Raw genomic sequence first — 17,062 nt, forward strand, 5'->3', positions numbered from 1 at the left:
CACACCTTAAGTGCTCAATAAGTGCTCTTTGATGCAGATTTGCACAGTGAAGGATTGAATTTCATTCATGCTCATTTAACAAGCTAATGGCAAGCTTGCAATAATTCTAACATTATTTTCTTGTCATAAAAGTACATTAGTCATAAAATTAGAAATACTTGGGTTGTTTGGAGAAAGCTAAATGGTTATTTTGTATTTCTTAGGTTTGCATTTTTTAAAGTTCTGCCTGGAGATTATGAAATCCTCGCGACTCATCCAACCTGGGCGTTGAAAGAGGTGAGTGTGACGGCTACGTCTGTAGCCATGCCAATAATATGCTGGTCTTGGGACAAATGTAGGGCTTTTCAATTTAGGATGTGAAAAGAATTTATGGTTTTTCCAGGACTAGATGAAGAACCAATGGTGCCGTTGATTAGTTTGGTGGTTATTTATAAGGTGCAACTCCTCACTGTAGCAGATGTTGCTTGTGCTGGTTTCAGTTTTAGGTGACAGTGTTGTCTTCCTGCTGTGAAATAGATCTGTTTTATTAACTATAGCTATTTTAAACTAAATCAACAACAGAAGGCCCTGATGAGATTTATTTGTTGTTCTTTTTTCAGCCTGAAACAGAAATCTGTAAATATACTAAACATTCCAGAAACTGTGGTACATGTGCCCAAGGATAATGTATAAGAATGTTTATTGCAGCTTTGTTTGTAATAGCAAAATATTGTAAACAACCTAAATGCCTTTTAAGAGAAGAATGGATTGGGGTTCCATCATACAGTAGGCTGCTGTACGTCAGCAGTAATGAATGAACCAGAGCTACATATATCAATGTAACTACATTTAAAAACAGAGTTGAAGGAAATAGGATTTTAAATACTTGTGATAACATCATTTATGGATATAGTCTTTTTTTTTTTTTTTTTTTTTTAAGACGGAGTCTCACTCTGTTGCCCAGGCTGGAGTTCAGTGGTGTGATCTTGGCTCATTGCAGCCTCAGCCTCCTGTGTCCAAGCGAGTCTCCTGCTTCAGTCTCCTGAGCAGCTGAATTACAGAGATGCACCACCACGCCCAGCTAATTTTTGTATTTTTAGTATAGGTGGGATTTTGCCATGTTGGCCAGGCTGGTCTCAAACTCCTGGCCTCAAATGATCCACCAGCCTCGGGCTGTCAAAATGGCGGGATTACAGGCGTAAACCAGTGCATTCGGCCAGATACAGTCTTTTTTTTTTTTTTTTTTGCAACAGGATCTTGCTCTGTTGCCCAGTCTAGAGTACAGTGACATATTTGTGGCTCATTGCAGCCTCTGGTTCTTGGCCTTCAGCGATCCTTCCACCCTGGCCTCCCAAGGATCTGGAACTGCAGGCGTGTGCGGCTAAGGATACAGTCTTTTTTTTTTTTTTTTTTTTTTTTGAGATGGAGTCTTGTTCTTCTTGTTGCCCAGGCCGGAGTGCAGTGGTGCTATCTCGGCTCATTGCAACCTCTGCCTCCCAGGTTCAAGCGATTCTCCTGCCTCAGCCTTCTGAGTAGCTGGGATTACAGGTGCCTGCCACCATGTCCAGTTAATTTTTTGTTTTTAGTAGGAACAGGGAGGATACAGTCTTATGTCGAAAAATTATGAAGACATACATGGGAATAGCAGACACTGTTCAAAATGATACTGACTTCTAGAGAAAAAGGAGGAGGGGGACTTGGGGGTATGCCATCATCTTGAATTTTTTTTAATTTAATTTCTTTAGTTGGTTAGAAGGTATATAAGTGTTCTTTAGCATATCTTGCTTTATTTGCTGAAATAGTTTATAGTCCATGATCAAAAGAACTCCACCTACTAGGTGAGGTTCTGTAATAGCTGTGAAAGACCAAATTAAAATAAGATTAAGGGACATCTTGACGTGTTAGCTTCTGTGTTAGTATAGAAGCTGTATCTCATTTTTGCTAAAGAAGCATTGGAATCAGTATTTCAGCTTCTACCCTATGGGTTTTATTATGTTTTTACTCTGTAGGTTTTATGCATTTATAATTGATGATGTTTCACACCTAGGTGTCTCTTCTTACTGTTTATGACTTTTGGTTCTGGGGGTTTTTCTCTTCTGCAGCAACCTTTAAAAATATTTTATTCCAGGCTGGGCGCAGTTACTCATGCCTGTAATTCCAGCACTTTGGGAGGCTGGGTGGGCGGATCACTTGAGGTCAGGAGTTCGAGACCAGCCTGGCCAACATAGTGGAACCGCATCTCTACTAAAAATACAAAAAAATTAGCCAGGAATGGTGGCATGCGCCTGTAATCCCAGCTACTCGGGTGGCTGAGGCAGGAGAATTACTTGAACCTGGGAGGTGGAGGTAGCAGTGAGCCAAGATTGCACCACTGCACTTCAGCCTGGGTGACAGAGTGAGACTCCGTCTCAAAAAAAAAAAAAAAAATTGAAATGAAAGGGCTTATACATTTATAAATAGAAGAGATTTTAAGGTTTACATTGTTTGTTAATTGTCTGCATAGAAGAATCTGAGTGTATTAATATGAGATTGGGATTTTAAAGTAAAGCATGTTGTTAGAAGTCGAGATAATGTTTATCCTCCTCCAGGGGTTAGTGACCGGAAGCAAGTGTGAGGGGCACTTCTGGCTTGCTGGTGCTATTTATTCTGCCGGGTAACCAGTGCCCAGCTTGTGACAAGCCCTGTGCTGTGTGCTTAGAGTATGCACACTTTTCTTTGTGTAAATTGTACCTTAACAAAAATGTTTAAAAATGTACACATATTGTGAAAAGAACAACTTAGGACAAATTAAACAGAGTTTAATTGAGCACAGAACAGTTTGTCAGTTGGGCAGCCTCCTGAGCCAGAATAGGTTTACAGCGACTATGGCACTGTTGTGTGATTGCAAAGGGATTATGGACAGAAAAGGAAAGTGATGGACAGAAAGCGGAAGTGAGGGACAGAAACGGTTGGATTGGTTACAGCTGGACGTTTGTCTTATTTGCACATGGTTTGAACAGTTGGCCGCCTGTGAGTAGTTGAAGGATGGCTGCTGCAATTGGCTGAGACTTGGCACTATGTACAGAGAAACCTTTAGGCCAAACTTAAAGTACGTAAGGAGGCAGCTTTAGGCTGATCTTCAGTTAACACTGTATATCATTAAACATCGAAAAAAAGCAAAATACGCTCATTAAAAAAAATTGGAACATATAGAGGAATATAAAGCAGTGGAAACAAAGTTAGAAATGTTGGAAGGTGGAAAAGTATACAAGATAAAATCATTATCATTTACATTTTGCCACATTTCCTTTCACTTCATTTTGGGCATTGAAAAATAGTAATGGGCCAGGCGCGGAGGCTCACGCCTATAATCCCAGCACTTTGGGAGACTGAGGCGGGTGGATCACCTGAGGTCAGGAGTTCAAGAACAGCCTGGCCAACATGGTGAAACCCCGTCTCTACTAAAAATACAAAAATTAGCCAGGCATGGTGGCGGGCGCTTGTAATCCCCGCTATTTGGGAGGCTGAGGCGGGAGAATCGCTTGAACCCAGGAGGCAGAGGTTGCAGTGAGCCGAGGTTGCCGCATTGCACTCCAGCCTGTGCGACAGAGACTCCATCTCAAAAAAAAAAAAAAAGTGATCATACTGAATAAGCAATTTGATGGATTACGTTTCCCAGTTAATATTTTAGCTTTAGCATGTCCTCATGTTGTTAGACACTTTGCAAGTGTTTATTTTTTTCACCAGTTAAAATCTTTTTCTGTTATAGGCAAGCACCACAGTGCGTGTAACCAACTCCAATGCCAATGCGGCCAGTCCCCTCATAGTTGCTGGCTACAATGTGTCTGGCTCTGTCCGAAGTGATGGGGAGCCCATGAAAGGGGTGAAGTTTCTTCTCTTTTCTTCCTTAGTAACTAAAGAGGTAAGCAAAGAAAAGAATAAAGGAGATGGTGTGAAGGGTAGGAGGGTGAGGGATTACAGACCAGAACATACTGTTTTAATAAATGCAGGTCTGGGTTGATTTATCATTTTAACACTTAAGAATATCATGTGTCTCAGGCCGGGTGTGATGGCTCAGGCCTGTAATCCCAGCACTTTGGGAGGCCAAGGCGGGTGGATCACTTGAGGTCAGGAGTTTTTGACCAGCCTGGCCAACATTATGAAACCCTGCCTCTACTAAAAATACAAAAAAATTTGCCGGCGTGTTGGCACATGCCTGTAGTCCCAGCTGCGCGGGAGGCTGAGGCAGCAGAATTCCTTGAACCCGGGAGGTGGAGGTTATAGTGAGCCGAGATCGTACCACTGCACTCCAGCCTGGGTGACAGAGTGAGACTATCTCAAAAAAAAAAAAAAAAAAACAAGAATATCATGTGTCTCTGTTGCCTCACAAGACATTGCACATCTACACTGAGAGGCAGTGGTATGTGATGGAAGGTACACAGGCTTTGAAATCAGACCTGGGTTTAAACAAATCTCAGGTTTAAACAAATGCCTCTTCCTAGCTGTGCGACCCTGGGCCAGTCACATTACCTTCCTGAGCCTCCGTTTCCTTATTTGGAGAATGGTGACCCATTATAAGGAAGGACAGTCATGTCATTTTTCCTGAGAAGACAGTGGCAGTTTTTAACTTTACAACTTGAATGTCAAGATTTTTGTTCCTTTTATCTGTATTAATGTGTCTTAGATTTCAGAAATACATATATTGACATGAAACTTACAGAAATTTTCCTATGATGTGGCTAATTGACGATGTTCAGAACATGTAAATGGAAAAGGAAGTCTTGTCTTTTTCTTCCCCCGGCATAGGATGTCCTGGGCTGCAATGTCTCACCAGTGCCTGGGTTCCAGCACCAAGACGAGAGTCTGGTGTATTTGTGCTACACGGTCTCCAGAGAAGATGGCTCGTTCTCCTTCTACTCCTTGCCAAGTGGGGGCTACACGGTGGTGAGTGAAGCAGATTTCCGTTCTGTCTATGTCTGGGACTCTCATGACACAGTAAAAGCCAATGCTGTTTGGGTGTTAAAGGAAAAGATGGTTGGCCTGCAGTTCTCTGTAAATGCTGTTAAGAAGTAACTTAAGATGAGACACTCACCCCTTAGTAATAGCTACCAAAAGGGCAAGGCTTCCTCTTTTCAAATCTGCAGTAGTTATGATGAGCATTTCTCTTGGCTTGTCTTGAACCCCTTGTCATTTGTGGGCTGCTAGATCGAGTATTAATATTGCTGATTGATCATGTTCGTGGTTCTTAGTGATTAACAGACTCTTCCTTCCAGATTCCGTTCTATCGAGGGGAGAGGATTACCTTTGATGTGGCGCCTTCCAGACTTGACTTCACAGTGGAGCACGACAGCCTGAAAATCGAGGTAAGGCTTTCCTGTCTTCTGGAGGGACAGGTGTTTGAGTTCCCATCCCTAGGCACAGGTGTTGCAAACATGTTAAAAAAAAATCGATTATTTTTTCTGGAAGGGCTGTTGGAAAAAGTGCAATCTGGTATTATGTTCTTGCACATGATGTCCTTATTGTAGAGAACTGGATTCCTAGTTAAATCTCCCCATTCAGTGAAATATATTTATTGAGTGCCAGTGACATATATTTCAGGCACCATTCCAGGACTAGGGATACAGCTGTGACCAAAAGAGGCAAAAATTCTTGTCCCTGTGGACCTCATTTTTTTTTTTTTTTTTTTTTTTGACAGGGTTTCACTGTGTGGCTCAGGCTGGAGCGCAGTGGTGCGGTCTCAGCTCACTGCAACCATTGCCTCCAGGGCTCAAGTGATCCTTCCACCTCAGCCTCTTGAGTAGTTGGGACCACAGGCGCGTACCAACATGCCCAGCTAATTTTTGTATTTTTTGTAGAGATGTGGTTTCACCATGTTGCCAAGGCTGTTCTCTAACTCCTGGGTTCAAGTGATCTGCCTGCCTCGGCTTCCCAAAGTGTTGGGATTACAGGTGTGAGCCGCTGCACCTGGATAGACTTCATGTTCTAATGATGGGAAGGGTCCATACATGTATAGATGAATAAGTTAGAAAGTACAGTAGAAGGTGATAAATGTTCTCTAGAAAAATAAAGGAAGAAAGGAGATCGTGCAGTATCAGGGTGGAGACAGGGGTTGCAGTTGTACATAGGGTGTTTTTGAGAAGTCCTCCCTGTGAAGGTGACATTTGAGCAACAACCTGAAGGGAAAGAACGAGAGAACCATACTTCACTCCTGCAGGAAGAGTGTGTAAGACTCGGGGAACAGCACATGCAAAGGTCCTGAGGCAGGAGTGTGCTGAAGAGTTCGGGGCACCCCAAGGAGGCCAGGGTGGGGGGAGTGGAGGGAATGAGCAAGGAAGGAGGAGGCAGAGAGAGGTTCAGGGAGGTGACAGGGCAGATTGTGCGGGGCCTGGTGGGCCACTTTGCCTATAACTCTGGGTGAGAATTGGTGCCACTGGAAGGTTCCTAGCAGAGGAGCGGCGTGATCCTTCTGGCAGCTGTGTTGAGGAGAGTTTGCAGGGTGTCAGGGTGGAAGTGGGGGACCAGTTGGGATGCCATGGCCATAAACCAGGTGAGAACTGGCAGAGCTTGGACCGTGGTGGTAGGAATGGGCAGTGTGATACGTGGCTTAATAAACTGCCTAGACCCTTACATAGATGGTAAATGTAGTTTTCATCTCACTTATGTCTTCTTTCGTTACAGAAGTAGAAAATGGTTACTGTAGAAAATTGGCTAGCTAGAGCAAATCCCAAAAGAAAATAACAGCCTCTCCTAAGTGGACCACCCAGTGTTAGAATTATTGAAGAAATTATATTTTAATCATTTTCTTTTTATATTACATTGGAAAGTACTGTGTTAAAATAGCTTAAACTGGCAGGAGCGGGCTTTTAGGTCATATGCACAGTGGGGTGCAGACTCTGCTTTTTAAGATTCAGTGATGTGTTTGACCGTTCCGCTGTACACCGGAGGGGAAAGAGAAGGGTGAGAAGATGAAGCCTTTATTTTGCTTCATGTGGCTTGGAGAGAAGGATGGGGGCCGGTGAGAATAGACAGCTATTCCCAGATTACAGCCAAATACAGATTTTGAAAATGATGAATGGAATTTCAGGGAATGGGGCCCTGTAAGTTCCCTGAGGTCAAGAACCGTTAAGTGTCTTATTCTTTACTGTTTTCCTAACATGTGATTCAGCACCTGGCACATAGTAGGTGCCCAGTAAAAATATTTGTTGAGTACATATGTGAATTAATAAGTAGGTAATGGATGGAATGAAACGTGTCTTTTTGGAAAGATCAAGAAGGAATACTTGTCATGTGAGACCATCACTAAGAAACCATTGGCTGAAACAATAAAATAAAAATAAAAATAAGAAGGGCTACCGGCATAAAAAGGAAGTAATTTATTTAAAGCTTCATCTCAGATGCTGTTGCACACGTGCATGCACATATTCACTCATTCATGAGTCAGTTATTGAGTGCCTGCTGTGTACCAGGTGACTAAGACAGAAAAGGTCCCTGTCTTCATGAGGTAACATGCTAGTGGCAGGGAGACAACTAAGAAATCGAACAAGGACATTTCAGATACTGGTAAGTTTGATGAAGATATTAAACTAGGTTAGCAGTGGTGACCTTGAGGATACACAGATCAGGGCTGGAACTCAGTAACTGCAGAGAAAGCACAGGTGTGCTGCTCACAGGCGAGTGGGGCACAGACACAGACACGGAGCACGGGACCACGTGTGAGTTAGTGATGGGGATGGAGGAGGGTGGTCTAGGTGGATTTCTTTTTTTTTCTTTTTTTCTTTTTTTTTTGAGACAGAGTCTTGCTGTGTCGCACAGGCTGGAGCTATCTCGGCTCACTGCAACCTCCGCCTCCCGAGTTCAAGTGATTCTCCTGCCTCAGCCTCCCGAGGAGCTGGGATTACAGGCTCCTGCCACCACACCTGACTAATTTTTGCATTTTTAGTGGAGACAGGGCTTCACCACGTTGGCCAGGCTGGTCTTGAACTCTTGACCTCAAGTGATCCGCCTGCCTTGGCCTCCCAAAGTGCTGGGATTACAGGCGTGAACCACTGCGCCCGGCCTAGGTGGATTTCATAAGGACCTGTGTTCAGGCCATGGTGGAAAGACAGGAGGGGGCATGTGAGACCTTGCAAAGGTGGGATCCACAGGAGTGATGGATGCTGGAGGAGCAGGGAGGGGGCGTCCAAAGTGATGCTGGGGTGTGCATGGGAGACTGGAGGAAGACGTAGTTCACCAAAATGGGGGCATCTGGAGGGGAGGAGAGGGCACAGAGTTAAGGGTGGAGGGCTTTTAGAAGCCTGAGTCAGTGACCTTTTAACTAGGAAAGTAAGTCTCTAGACCTTTTCTGTTGTTTGACACTCAGCAGTGTGTTGGGAAGAGAACAGAGAAGACAGATGTGGGTAAAGTGAGAGGGAGCCCGGCTGGCACACAGGACTGGGGGACTGAGGGTTGGGAGGTGGGCGGCAGGAGCAGACATGGTGGGCGATGGCCGGCGCAGCAGAAGGCGGCTTCGTGGCTCTGGCACAGGAGCACCTTTGAGCACCTTCTTCCTGTTCTTTGTTTTCTAGCCCGTGTTCCACGTCATGGGATTCTCCGTCACTGGGAGGGTCTTGAACGGACCCGAAGGAGATGGTGTTCCAGAAGCAGTTGTCACCCTGAATAACCAAATCAAAGGTGAGCTGCTGGCCAGCGCTCTTTCTGGACCACAGAGAGAAATGGAAAGGAACCGATGACTATATGAAAACATGGCAGCTTTTGGTCTCAAGTATTCTGGTGTACATGTAAGGATACACAGTTGTTCTTGGCTTATCTTCTGTTCGTGTGTTTTTGTTTTACAGTTAAAACAAAAGCTGATGGCTCATTCCGCCTTGAGAACATAACCACAGGGACATACACCATCCACGCTCAGAAAGAGCACCTCTACTTTGAAACGGTCACCATCAAAATTGCACCGAACACACCTCAGCTGGCTGACATTATTGCAACAGGGTAAGCTTATTGTGTGGATTTGGAAGTGCCAGTGTTTATGCTGGCAGCCAGTGTAAAACAAAATGACCTGTGATCTGTGTGACTTTGCTGAGCTTAAGAACTTAAGAAAGATTAGTACTTTTTTTTTTTTTTTTGAGAGACAGAGTCTTGCCCTGTTGCCCAGGCTATAGTGCGGTGGTGCCATCTTGACTCACTGCAACCTCTGCCTCCCAGGTTCAAGCAATTCTCCTGCCTCAGCTTCCCAAGTAGCTTTGACTACAGGCGTGCTCCACCACGCCCAGCTAATTTTTGTATTTTTTAGTAGAGACGGGGTTTCACTATATGTTGGCCAGGCTAGTCTCAAACTCCTAACCTCAGGCTATCCATCTGCTTTAGCCTCCCAAAGTGCTGGGATTATAGGTGTGAGCCACCACACCCAGTCAAGAAAGATTAGTTCTAAATCTTACAAACTGAAGGTACTGACATGTTGGATGCTTACTGAAAAGTCCCTTGCTTCAAGTTAAAATGAGCTCGTGAAATTAAAAAATCTTTCATGTCTGACTTTCATGATCTTTCACAGGACCCCTCTGCTTAATCTTTGAAGATTTTAGAAGATGGTATTGTTGGTTGAGAAAGCTTATTGGAAGAGGCTTCAGGTCATTGGCGTAGTTCTTCCTGCTTGTAGTTACTCATTGTACTATAAGTACAGGCAGGGACATCTTGTGGTTGAATTCGTGTGGTTTTACCATCATCTGAAGCAAGATTGTGTAGTGCCAAGAACTCGGGCTTTGGGGTCAGATCCCAGATTCACCTGCATGTCACCTGCAGAACAGCTTTAGACACGACAGGCGCTCCCAAAACAGTAGCTTCGAAGGAGAACGCAGGGTCCGCTTGGGAGAAGCGCGGCAAGAGCAAAGTCAGGCAGTCTCAAAGCAGCATGAGGTGGCTACGGGTGTAAAACTGCATGCTGCCGGAGCAGAATGTACTGGCAGGTGAAGGAGGTGATGAGGCCAACCCCATAGCACCTCCTCACACCCCACCAGGGCATAGGGGCTTTCTCCCACTGGGGCCAAGGGGCCATGAGCGGTTTTGAGCATCAAGATAACAAGCTTTGATCATTGTTTTCAGTAGGGCATTCTGAAAACAATGGCATGGGGGAGAGTGGCTTTGAAGCGGACAGGACTTGGGCACAGGAGGTCTGTAAGCAGAGGCAACAATGGCTTGCCTTGTAGGGAAGTCAAGGACAGATTGATGAGATACTTCAGGATGCCCAGCTTGAGAGCTGCGATGGCTGGGGACAGAAAGAGGAGCCAGTTAGGTGATGAGGTTCAGTTTTGGCCATGTTGGTCTAGGACCAGTAGGTGGAGCTCTTCAATAGGTGCTTGGATGGATGGTAAATCCTGAAGATTTGGCTGCAGGTGGCAGCCAGGACCTCAAATATGTACAGGTAGAATGAGAAGAACAGTAGGTCAAAAACAGAGTGCCAGGTGACCCAAGGGGGACCTAGGGAGTGTGAGGTCATAGGAGCTAAGAAAGCTAAGTTTGGGGTAGGAGGTAGTGTCCAACAGCGAGGTCCAGGGAGCTGAGCCCTGGTGAACAGTTTGCTGGCTTGATCACTGAGGAGGCCACGGTGACTCTTTTCTGTAGACAGATGGAGGCAGAGGTCAAGGAGTCCAGTGGTGAATGGAGGACAAGGAAGCAAATGACCCTCAGAAAGTAATTCTTGGATTTAAGTGCTTCCCACCTTCCATAAACACTTTGCGCAGTTACTCTAGATAAGGCACTGAGAAATGCTTCGTACCTAATAATTAATCAAACTAGTGTTCCAGAGATGGGGCTTTCACCCTACCAGGGAGACAGACTGAAGACAAATACATCTGTGGCCAGGCTTGGTGCCTCACACCTGTAATCCAACCCAGCACTTCGGGAGGCAGAGGCGGGTGGATCGCTTGAGCCCAGGAGTTTGAGACCTGCCTGGGCAACTTGGCAAAACACCATCTCTACCAAAAATACAAAAATTAGCTAGTCTCATAACCTGGTCTAACAATACATAAATAAAGAGATAAAAATTAACAAATAAAGTAACAAGATTTTAAAAAAAGACAATACATTTGTGATGCTAAATTATGGCAGGTGTTGTGCAGGGAAGAGACCAGGGTGCTACAAGAAGAGCTAATTTAGACTGGGAGCTCTGCAAGGCTCTCTGGGTTGCAGAGACCTTAGTAAAGACTGAAAGGTAGATAAAGAAGGACCTTGCCTAGCAGAGGAGCAGCATGCTCAGAGGCCTGCACAGGATGGGAAGGACCTGAAAGGCAGTCTCTGCAGCTGGAGGAGGTGGGTGCACGGTCAGGGAGCTCTGGGGCCTTGTAGCCCTACTTTGGGGTTGGGCTTTGCTCCCTAATGCAGTGGAAACCCGTTAAGAGTTGTTAGTTGGTTGGCCGGGTGTGGTGACTCACGCCTGTGATCCCAGCACTTTGGGAGGCTGAGGCAGGCGGATCACAAGGTCAGGAGTTTGAGACCAGCCTGGCCAGCATGGTGAAACCCGGTCTCTACTAAACAGACAAAAGGTTGGCGGGGCATGGTGGTGCACGCCTATTATAATCCCAGCAACTCGGGAGGCTGAGGCAGGAGAATTGCTTGAACCTGGGAGGCAGGGGTTGCAGTGAGCCGAGATTGTGCCATTGCACTCCAGCTTGGGCGACACGGTGAGACACCGTCTCAAGAAAAAAAATAGTTGTCAGTTGGCAAGGGAGTAATAGGGATCATGGTACTTTAAAAAGTTTGTTTTTCTTCCTGTCTGCTGTGTGGAGAATGGATTGGAGGAAAGCCATGGTGTGAATGGAGGGGCCAGATATGAGGCGGTGGTGGTTGTCTGGAGGAGATATGGTGGTGGCTGGGCCCAGGCGACTGGCAGGCAAGGGAGCGAGGAGTAGATGGATATGGTGGGTCACATGGAGAACACACCCACAGGCCTGTGCTGTTGAGGTTTCAGGTTTCTTATTTGAGCCACTGGGTAGATGGAGGAGACACTGTTCACGGAGATGGAGGAAATATATTTATTTTCTCGTTTAAAGTAGAGTGTTTGGGTCAAAGAAAGAAAAACAGCATTTGTTGAACATTTTTGGAAAATCTCTTTTTTTTTTGGCCAACATAGTACATTTGCCTTTTTAGCACACTGATACTTCTTACTATTTCTTTTCCTTTTTATTTTTTTTGAGACAGAGTCTCCATTGCCCGGGCTGGAGTACAAAGTGGCACCATCTCAGCTCACTGCAGCCTCCGCCTCTCGGGTTCAAGCGATTCTCCTGCCCCAGCCTCCTGAGTAGCTGGGATTACAAGCACGTTCCACCACACCTGGCTAATTCTTACATTTTTTAGTAGGGATGGGGTTTTGCCATGTTGGCTAGGCTGGTCTCGAACTCCTGACCTCGAGTGACCCACCCTCCTTGACTTCCCAAAGTGCTGGAATTATAGGCTGAGCCATGGTGCCTAATCTTCCTTTAAAACAAAAAAAACCAAAAAAACTCAATTTGAAAAACAAACTCTTTGGCTTCTGTCCAAATGACTGTGAAAATAGAGTTACCTCAATATCCACCAATATTACCTATTTTTGTCCATATAGATATTAAACCCTGTTGAAAGAATTTATTGATACAAATCAATTTTTAAGGGCTTCAGTATAACGGAACCTTTTTCTACCACCCTTTTGGTTTATTTTTCCAAACTAAGCCAGTATAGATTAGAGGCTTAGGGGAAATAGGCACTTCTTTTTAGTAAGAATATGAGCTAAAACAGAGCTTATGATTCAAATATTTACAACTTAGGGAGGCAAAGAGATTTGATAGGAAATAGACAAGGCGATGGGTCCCCGGACAGGTACACAAATCAAGAGAATATGAAAGGTCCTTGGGAATGATTGTATCAGTGTTTGCTTTGCATCCTTTTATTCTGAAAGTTCACAGTAGGGGAATGTGAGAACCAAAATGCATATACTAGGTCCGGGATTGGCACACTTCCTCTGTGGAGAGCCAGAGAATAAATATTTTAGACTTCATGAGCCATACGGTCTCTAGGACAACAGCTGAGATAGACAATTTGTAAATGAATGGGCAGAGTGCAACAAAACTACATTTTTTGACACCACAATTTGCATTTCATATAATTTTTACATGTCGTGAAATATCTTCCTTTTGATTTTTTTTTTTTTTTTTTTTTAATTTTAACCACTTAAGAGTGTAAAAATCTTTTTCTTGGCTTGCAATTCATACACAAACAGGAGGGGGGCCCTGACTTGGTCCTTGGGTCGTAGTTTGTTGACCCATGCTGGAGATAGTGAACTCATAGAGCTGGGCAGTCCCTTCACTCTGAAGGAATGACGGTATTTTTCATGATTCCTAGATTTCACATACACAATCTTCCACCATTCCATTGTGTTTTCCACTGTTTTTTATTTGAGGCAGAGTGGTGGTTCCAACATTTAATGTACCCCAATTGTCAGAATCCAACATTCTTGATTATCTTTATGTCAAAAGTAACTAATTTTTATCTAAAATGATTCTTGAAGAGCCTTTAAAATGAACGGTTGGAAAGACAACTGTGACCCCCAGCTAGGATGTACTACTATTACACTTTAACTCACCGTCTGCTTCAGAAATGAAGACCAGCACTCCAAGGATGATGGTCTTCGCAGAGGGGCCTTTCATGTGTTTTTCGAGGGATGCCTTGCAACACCTTACTCCTTATTTAGAATCTCAAATCTGAGTCATTACCTTAATAGGGATTTTCCGTTATAAGTTCCGTTTGTGGCTCCTACCTCCCAAGGAGTCCAATTTTAGCTCTGTATTTTTTAACTTAATTATCTTTTCTGTTCCAGTAGCCCAGTTTGCTTTCATCCATGTATTATATATAATCACAAGCAAGGAAGACGTCTTTGATAATCCTGCCTCATTTGATGGCCTGGTTAATGCCACAGTTTCTTAGGCAGCTTAGAGCTCTTGCTTTTAAGGGCTAGCCCACATTCTCAGTCCAAGGCCGCTCCACTGTCAATGATCCAATTACCTGAAACGTTTTTTATTATCTACAGATTTTCTTAAAATTGCCTTTTCAAGTGGAGGATTGCCAGATGTCACCCAGAACGCACAAACAGCCCCACTACGGGCCCCTGTTCTGTAGAAAAAGGTCCAGTCTTCTTTCTGAAGGTTGCTTTTTAAAACCAGAATCATCTGGAGTGCATTCTGTCTTTTCATTAAGATTAAACTATTCTCAGGAACAAGGGCTGGGAGAGGGCTGCGTCTTTTTTGGTTGATAAGAGCCTTTCCTGTTATAATCGAGTCCTCATGCTGGAATGAATGGTCTTCTCTTTGCAGGTTTAGTGTCTGTGGTCAGATATCAATCATTCGCTTCCCCGACACCGTCAAGCAGATGAGTAAATACAAAGTTGTCCTGTCATCTCAAGACAAGGACAAGTCTTTGGTCACCGTGGAGACGGATGCTCATGGATCATTTTGTTTTAAAGCAAAACCAGGGACTTACAAAGTTCAGGTGCGATGCATTGTTTTACATTTAAAATGTTTTGAGAAAAAGCAGTGATTTTTAGAAGGGTTATTAGCTAGAATGGGGTTAGAGAAGGAGCATTCCAGTTTCCAACTTCCTGTTTCTAAGTCTTTACAAGCCTGCACCAGTAGAGTAGAGCCAGATAGGCATCCAGCTACAAAATAATGCCGTCTGTCTCTCTTTTTCCTAGTCTTGGTGTTTATTAGTATCAGGCTGCCGGTCACTCCTCTACCTTCAGGCTTCTGGCTGCTGTAGAATATCGATGAGTCCAAGAGGAGACCAAAAATGAACTCTACTAATGGCAGCTCAAAAATGGCCATAGTGTGTGGCTTCTGGGACCCCAGGCCAAAATGGAGCTTCCCATTTCCTGCTTTGCCCTGACTTCAAGATGGCTGGGCAGGGACCATGCGACTTACCCATTCAAGCAGGCCGAGAAGGGGGAGACGCTCTGGCCTGTGGTCTCATCACCATGGTAAAGGCCCAAGCCACAGCTGGCCCAAGCAAGCAAGAGACAGAACAGAGCAGAGGTCAGCCCACCATGCCTTTCAGCGCAGTGGCCCTGCCCTTGGGGAGAGACTGTTTCTCTGGGCTCTCACCCATCAAATCAGCAGCTGCCCTTCCTCCCTGTGGAAGAGAAAGTAACACAAAGGGAGAGGGCCGGGAAGGTTCCCTGTTAGACTCTGCTCTCCTCTAGGGCAGAGTGGGGCCCCTCCCTCTGTGGGAAACCGGGTAGGAGATTGCGTTCTCCCTGCTTCCACAGAACAGCATGGCATGTGGGTTGACAGCTGCCTTTATTAGATGGTAGCTGGCTTCTTGTGAAGATGTCCACATTGACAAGCCTTTGGAAGCCCTTTCGGAAGCGTGATGGACTTTTCCAAGGAAGGGCAGTGTCATCTTTACTAGGGATGAAAGAGTTGGCCGCTGCTCCCTTCATCTGTTCCCCTTCTTAGCCCATGAAAGGCACACAGGACAATAGGAAGAAGAAAATGACTTAATTCTACCAAAGTGTCATCCACATAGTGTTGACAGGTTCAGAGCTTACAGCACGAGTGATCCGAAGCCGGTAAAAGAGACTGGTTTCTAGTATGTAAGTTAGGCAAGTCAGCTTTGTGTGCCTGTGGAGAATTAGGCCAGACAGACTTTTGTTCATACACGTGGGTCTGTTGAGGCTAATTTCTCATCTGGGTAGAACTGTGTTTCCTTCACATGAGTTATTCATGGATATGTTGTGACTGTAAAATCGGCCTGGAAATGAACCTTTGGCCTTCAAAATCTCTTTAGCTGTGGGCCCAGATGAATGTTCTAGCGCCCTGTAGGTCAGGGGGAAGATCCTGCCGAATGCAGCCTCTAACATTCCATCCACGTTTCTGTAGGTGATGGTTCCTGAGGCAGAGACCAGAGCAGGGCTGACACTGAAACCCCAGATGTTTCCTCTTACTGTGACCGACAGGCCCGTGATGGATGTGGCCTTTGTACAGTTCTTGGCATCCGTTTCTGGGAAAGTCTCTTGTTTGGGTAAGATATCACTGGAAAGTAAGAACACGTAGTTTCAAAGAAGTCAGCAGGTAGGGGTGGGATTTGGGAAACTTTTCCTTTTGCCTTTGTTGTTTGCTGCTGACCACCTGCATGCGAGGGAGGCTTCTTGGGGTCAAGTGGACGCGTGTGAGTTTGAAAGAAGCCCTCCCGCCACTGCCTCGTAGGAGCTCAGCAGTAGCAAGAAGCTATTACACAGGGTTAGGATTTGAACCTGTGATGAAGCTTGTGAGGGGTCACATGGGGCCCTCCCTTCTTTTTCCTGCAGACACCTGTGGTGACCTGCTGGTGACTCTGCAGTCCCTGAGCCGCCAGGGTGAGAAGCGGAGCCTCCAGCTCTCCGGCAAGGTCAACTCCATGACTTTCACCTTTGACAACGTGCTCCCTGGAAAATACAAAAGTAAGAATTGGAATGCAACATCCTGTGGCCCTCCCACACTTCTCGTCTTTGTAAACTTTCTAAAACCCAGGTCTCAAATTGTATCACAACCATGTACCTTTCCTTGTTTAAGTCGTCTTTGCCTCATGACCTTGACTGCATTATTTAGCGTTGGACAAGCCTGGAGGAGTCCAGGCCCTGAGCTGACTGCCACCTTGTCTGCACAGCCCACTGGCTGCTTCTGTTAAGGGAGGGTGCTTGATGTATGGCATTTTATTTCTTTTTTTTTTGAGACGGAGTCTCGCTCTGTGGCCCAGGCTGGAGTGCAGTGGCCGGATCTCAGCTCACTGCAAGCTCCGCCTTCTGGGTTCACGCCATTCTCCTGCCTCAGCCTCCTGAGTAGCTGGGACTACAGGTGCCCGCCACTCGCCCGGCTAGTTTTTTTTTTTTGTATTTTGTAGTAGAGACGGGGTTTCACCGTGTTAGCCAGGATGGTCTCGATCTCCTGACCTCGTGATCCGCCCGTCTTGGCCTCCCAAAGTGCTGGGATTACAGGCTTGAGCCACCGCGCCCGGCCTGGCATTTTATTTCTAAAGGCCAGAAAAAGGAAGTGTGAAATGGCTCCACTGATGTGTTCTACTAACTTAGCACCAGTACTGGTGCTGAGTACTGACC

At 45.3% G+C, this 17,062-nt stretch overlaps 1 protein-coding gene across 2 annotated transcripts in view; it reads left to right on the forward strand.

Annotated features, from left to right (window-relative positions):
• The window catches only part of LOC102134040 (BOS complex subunit NOMO1), a 63,609-nt gene that overhangs the window by 15,017 nt on the left and 31,530 nt on the right, over positions 1–17,062 (forward strand). For both annotated transcript variants that reach the window (XM_005591341.4, XM_005591342.4), the window contains exons 6-14: positions 204–276; positions 3,728–3,880; positions 4,765–4,902; positions 5,232–5,321; positions 8,523–8,628; positions 8,793–8,943; positions 14,289–14,463; positions 15,849–15,990; positions 16,277–16,408. In XM_005591341.4, coding sequence (XP_005591398.3) covers positions 204–276; positions 3,728–3,880; positions 4,765–4,902; positions 5,232–5,321; positions 8,523–8,628; positions 8,793–8,943; positions 14,289–14,463; positions 15,849–15,990; positions 16,277–16,408 — 1,160 coding nt within the window. The remainder of the gene's footprint in view (positions 1–203; positions 277–3,727; positions 3,881–4,764; positions 4,903–5,231; positions 5,322–8,522; positions 8,629–8,792; positions 8,944–14,288; positions 14,464–15,848; positions 15,991–16,276; positions 16,409–17,062) is intronic.

The sequence above is a fragment of the Macaca fascicularis genome, chromosome 20 (assembly GCF_037993035.2).
Source record: "Macaca fascicularis isolate 582-1 chromosome 20, T2T-MFA8v1.1".
In the NCBI taxonomy this organism is placed as follows: Eukaryota; Metazoa; Chordata; class Mammalia; order Primates; family Cercopithecidae; genus Macaca; species Macaca fascicularis.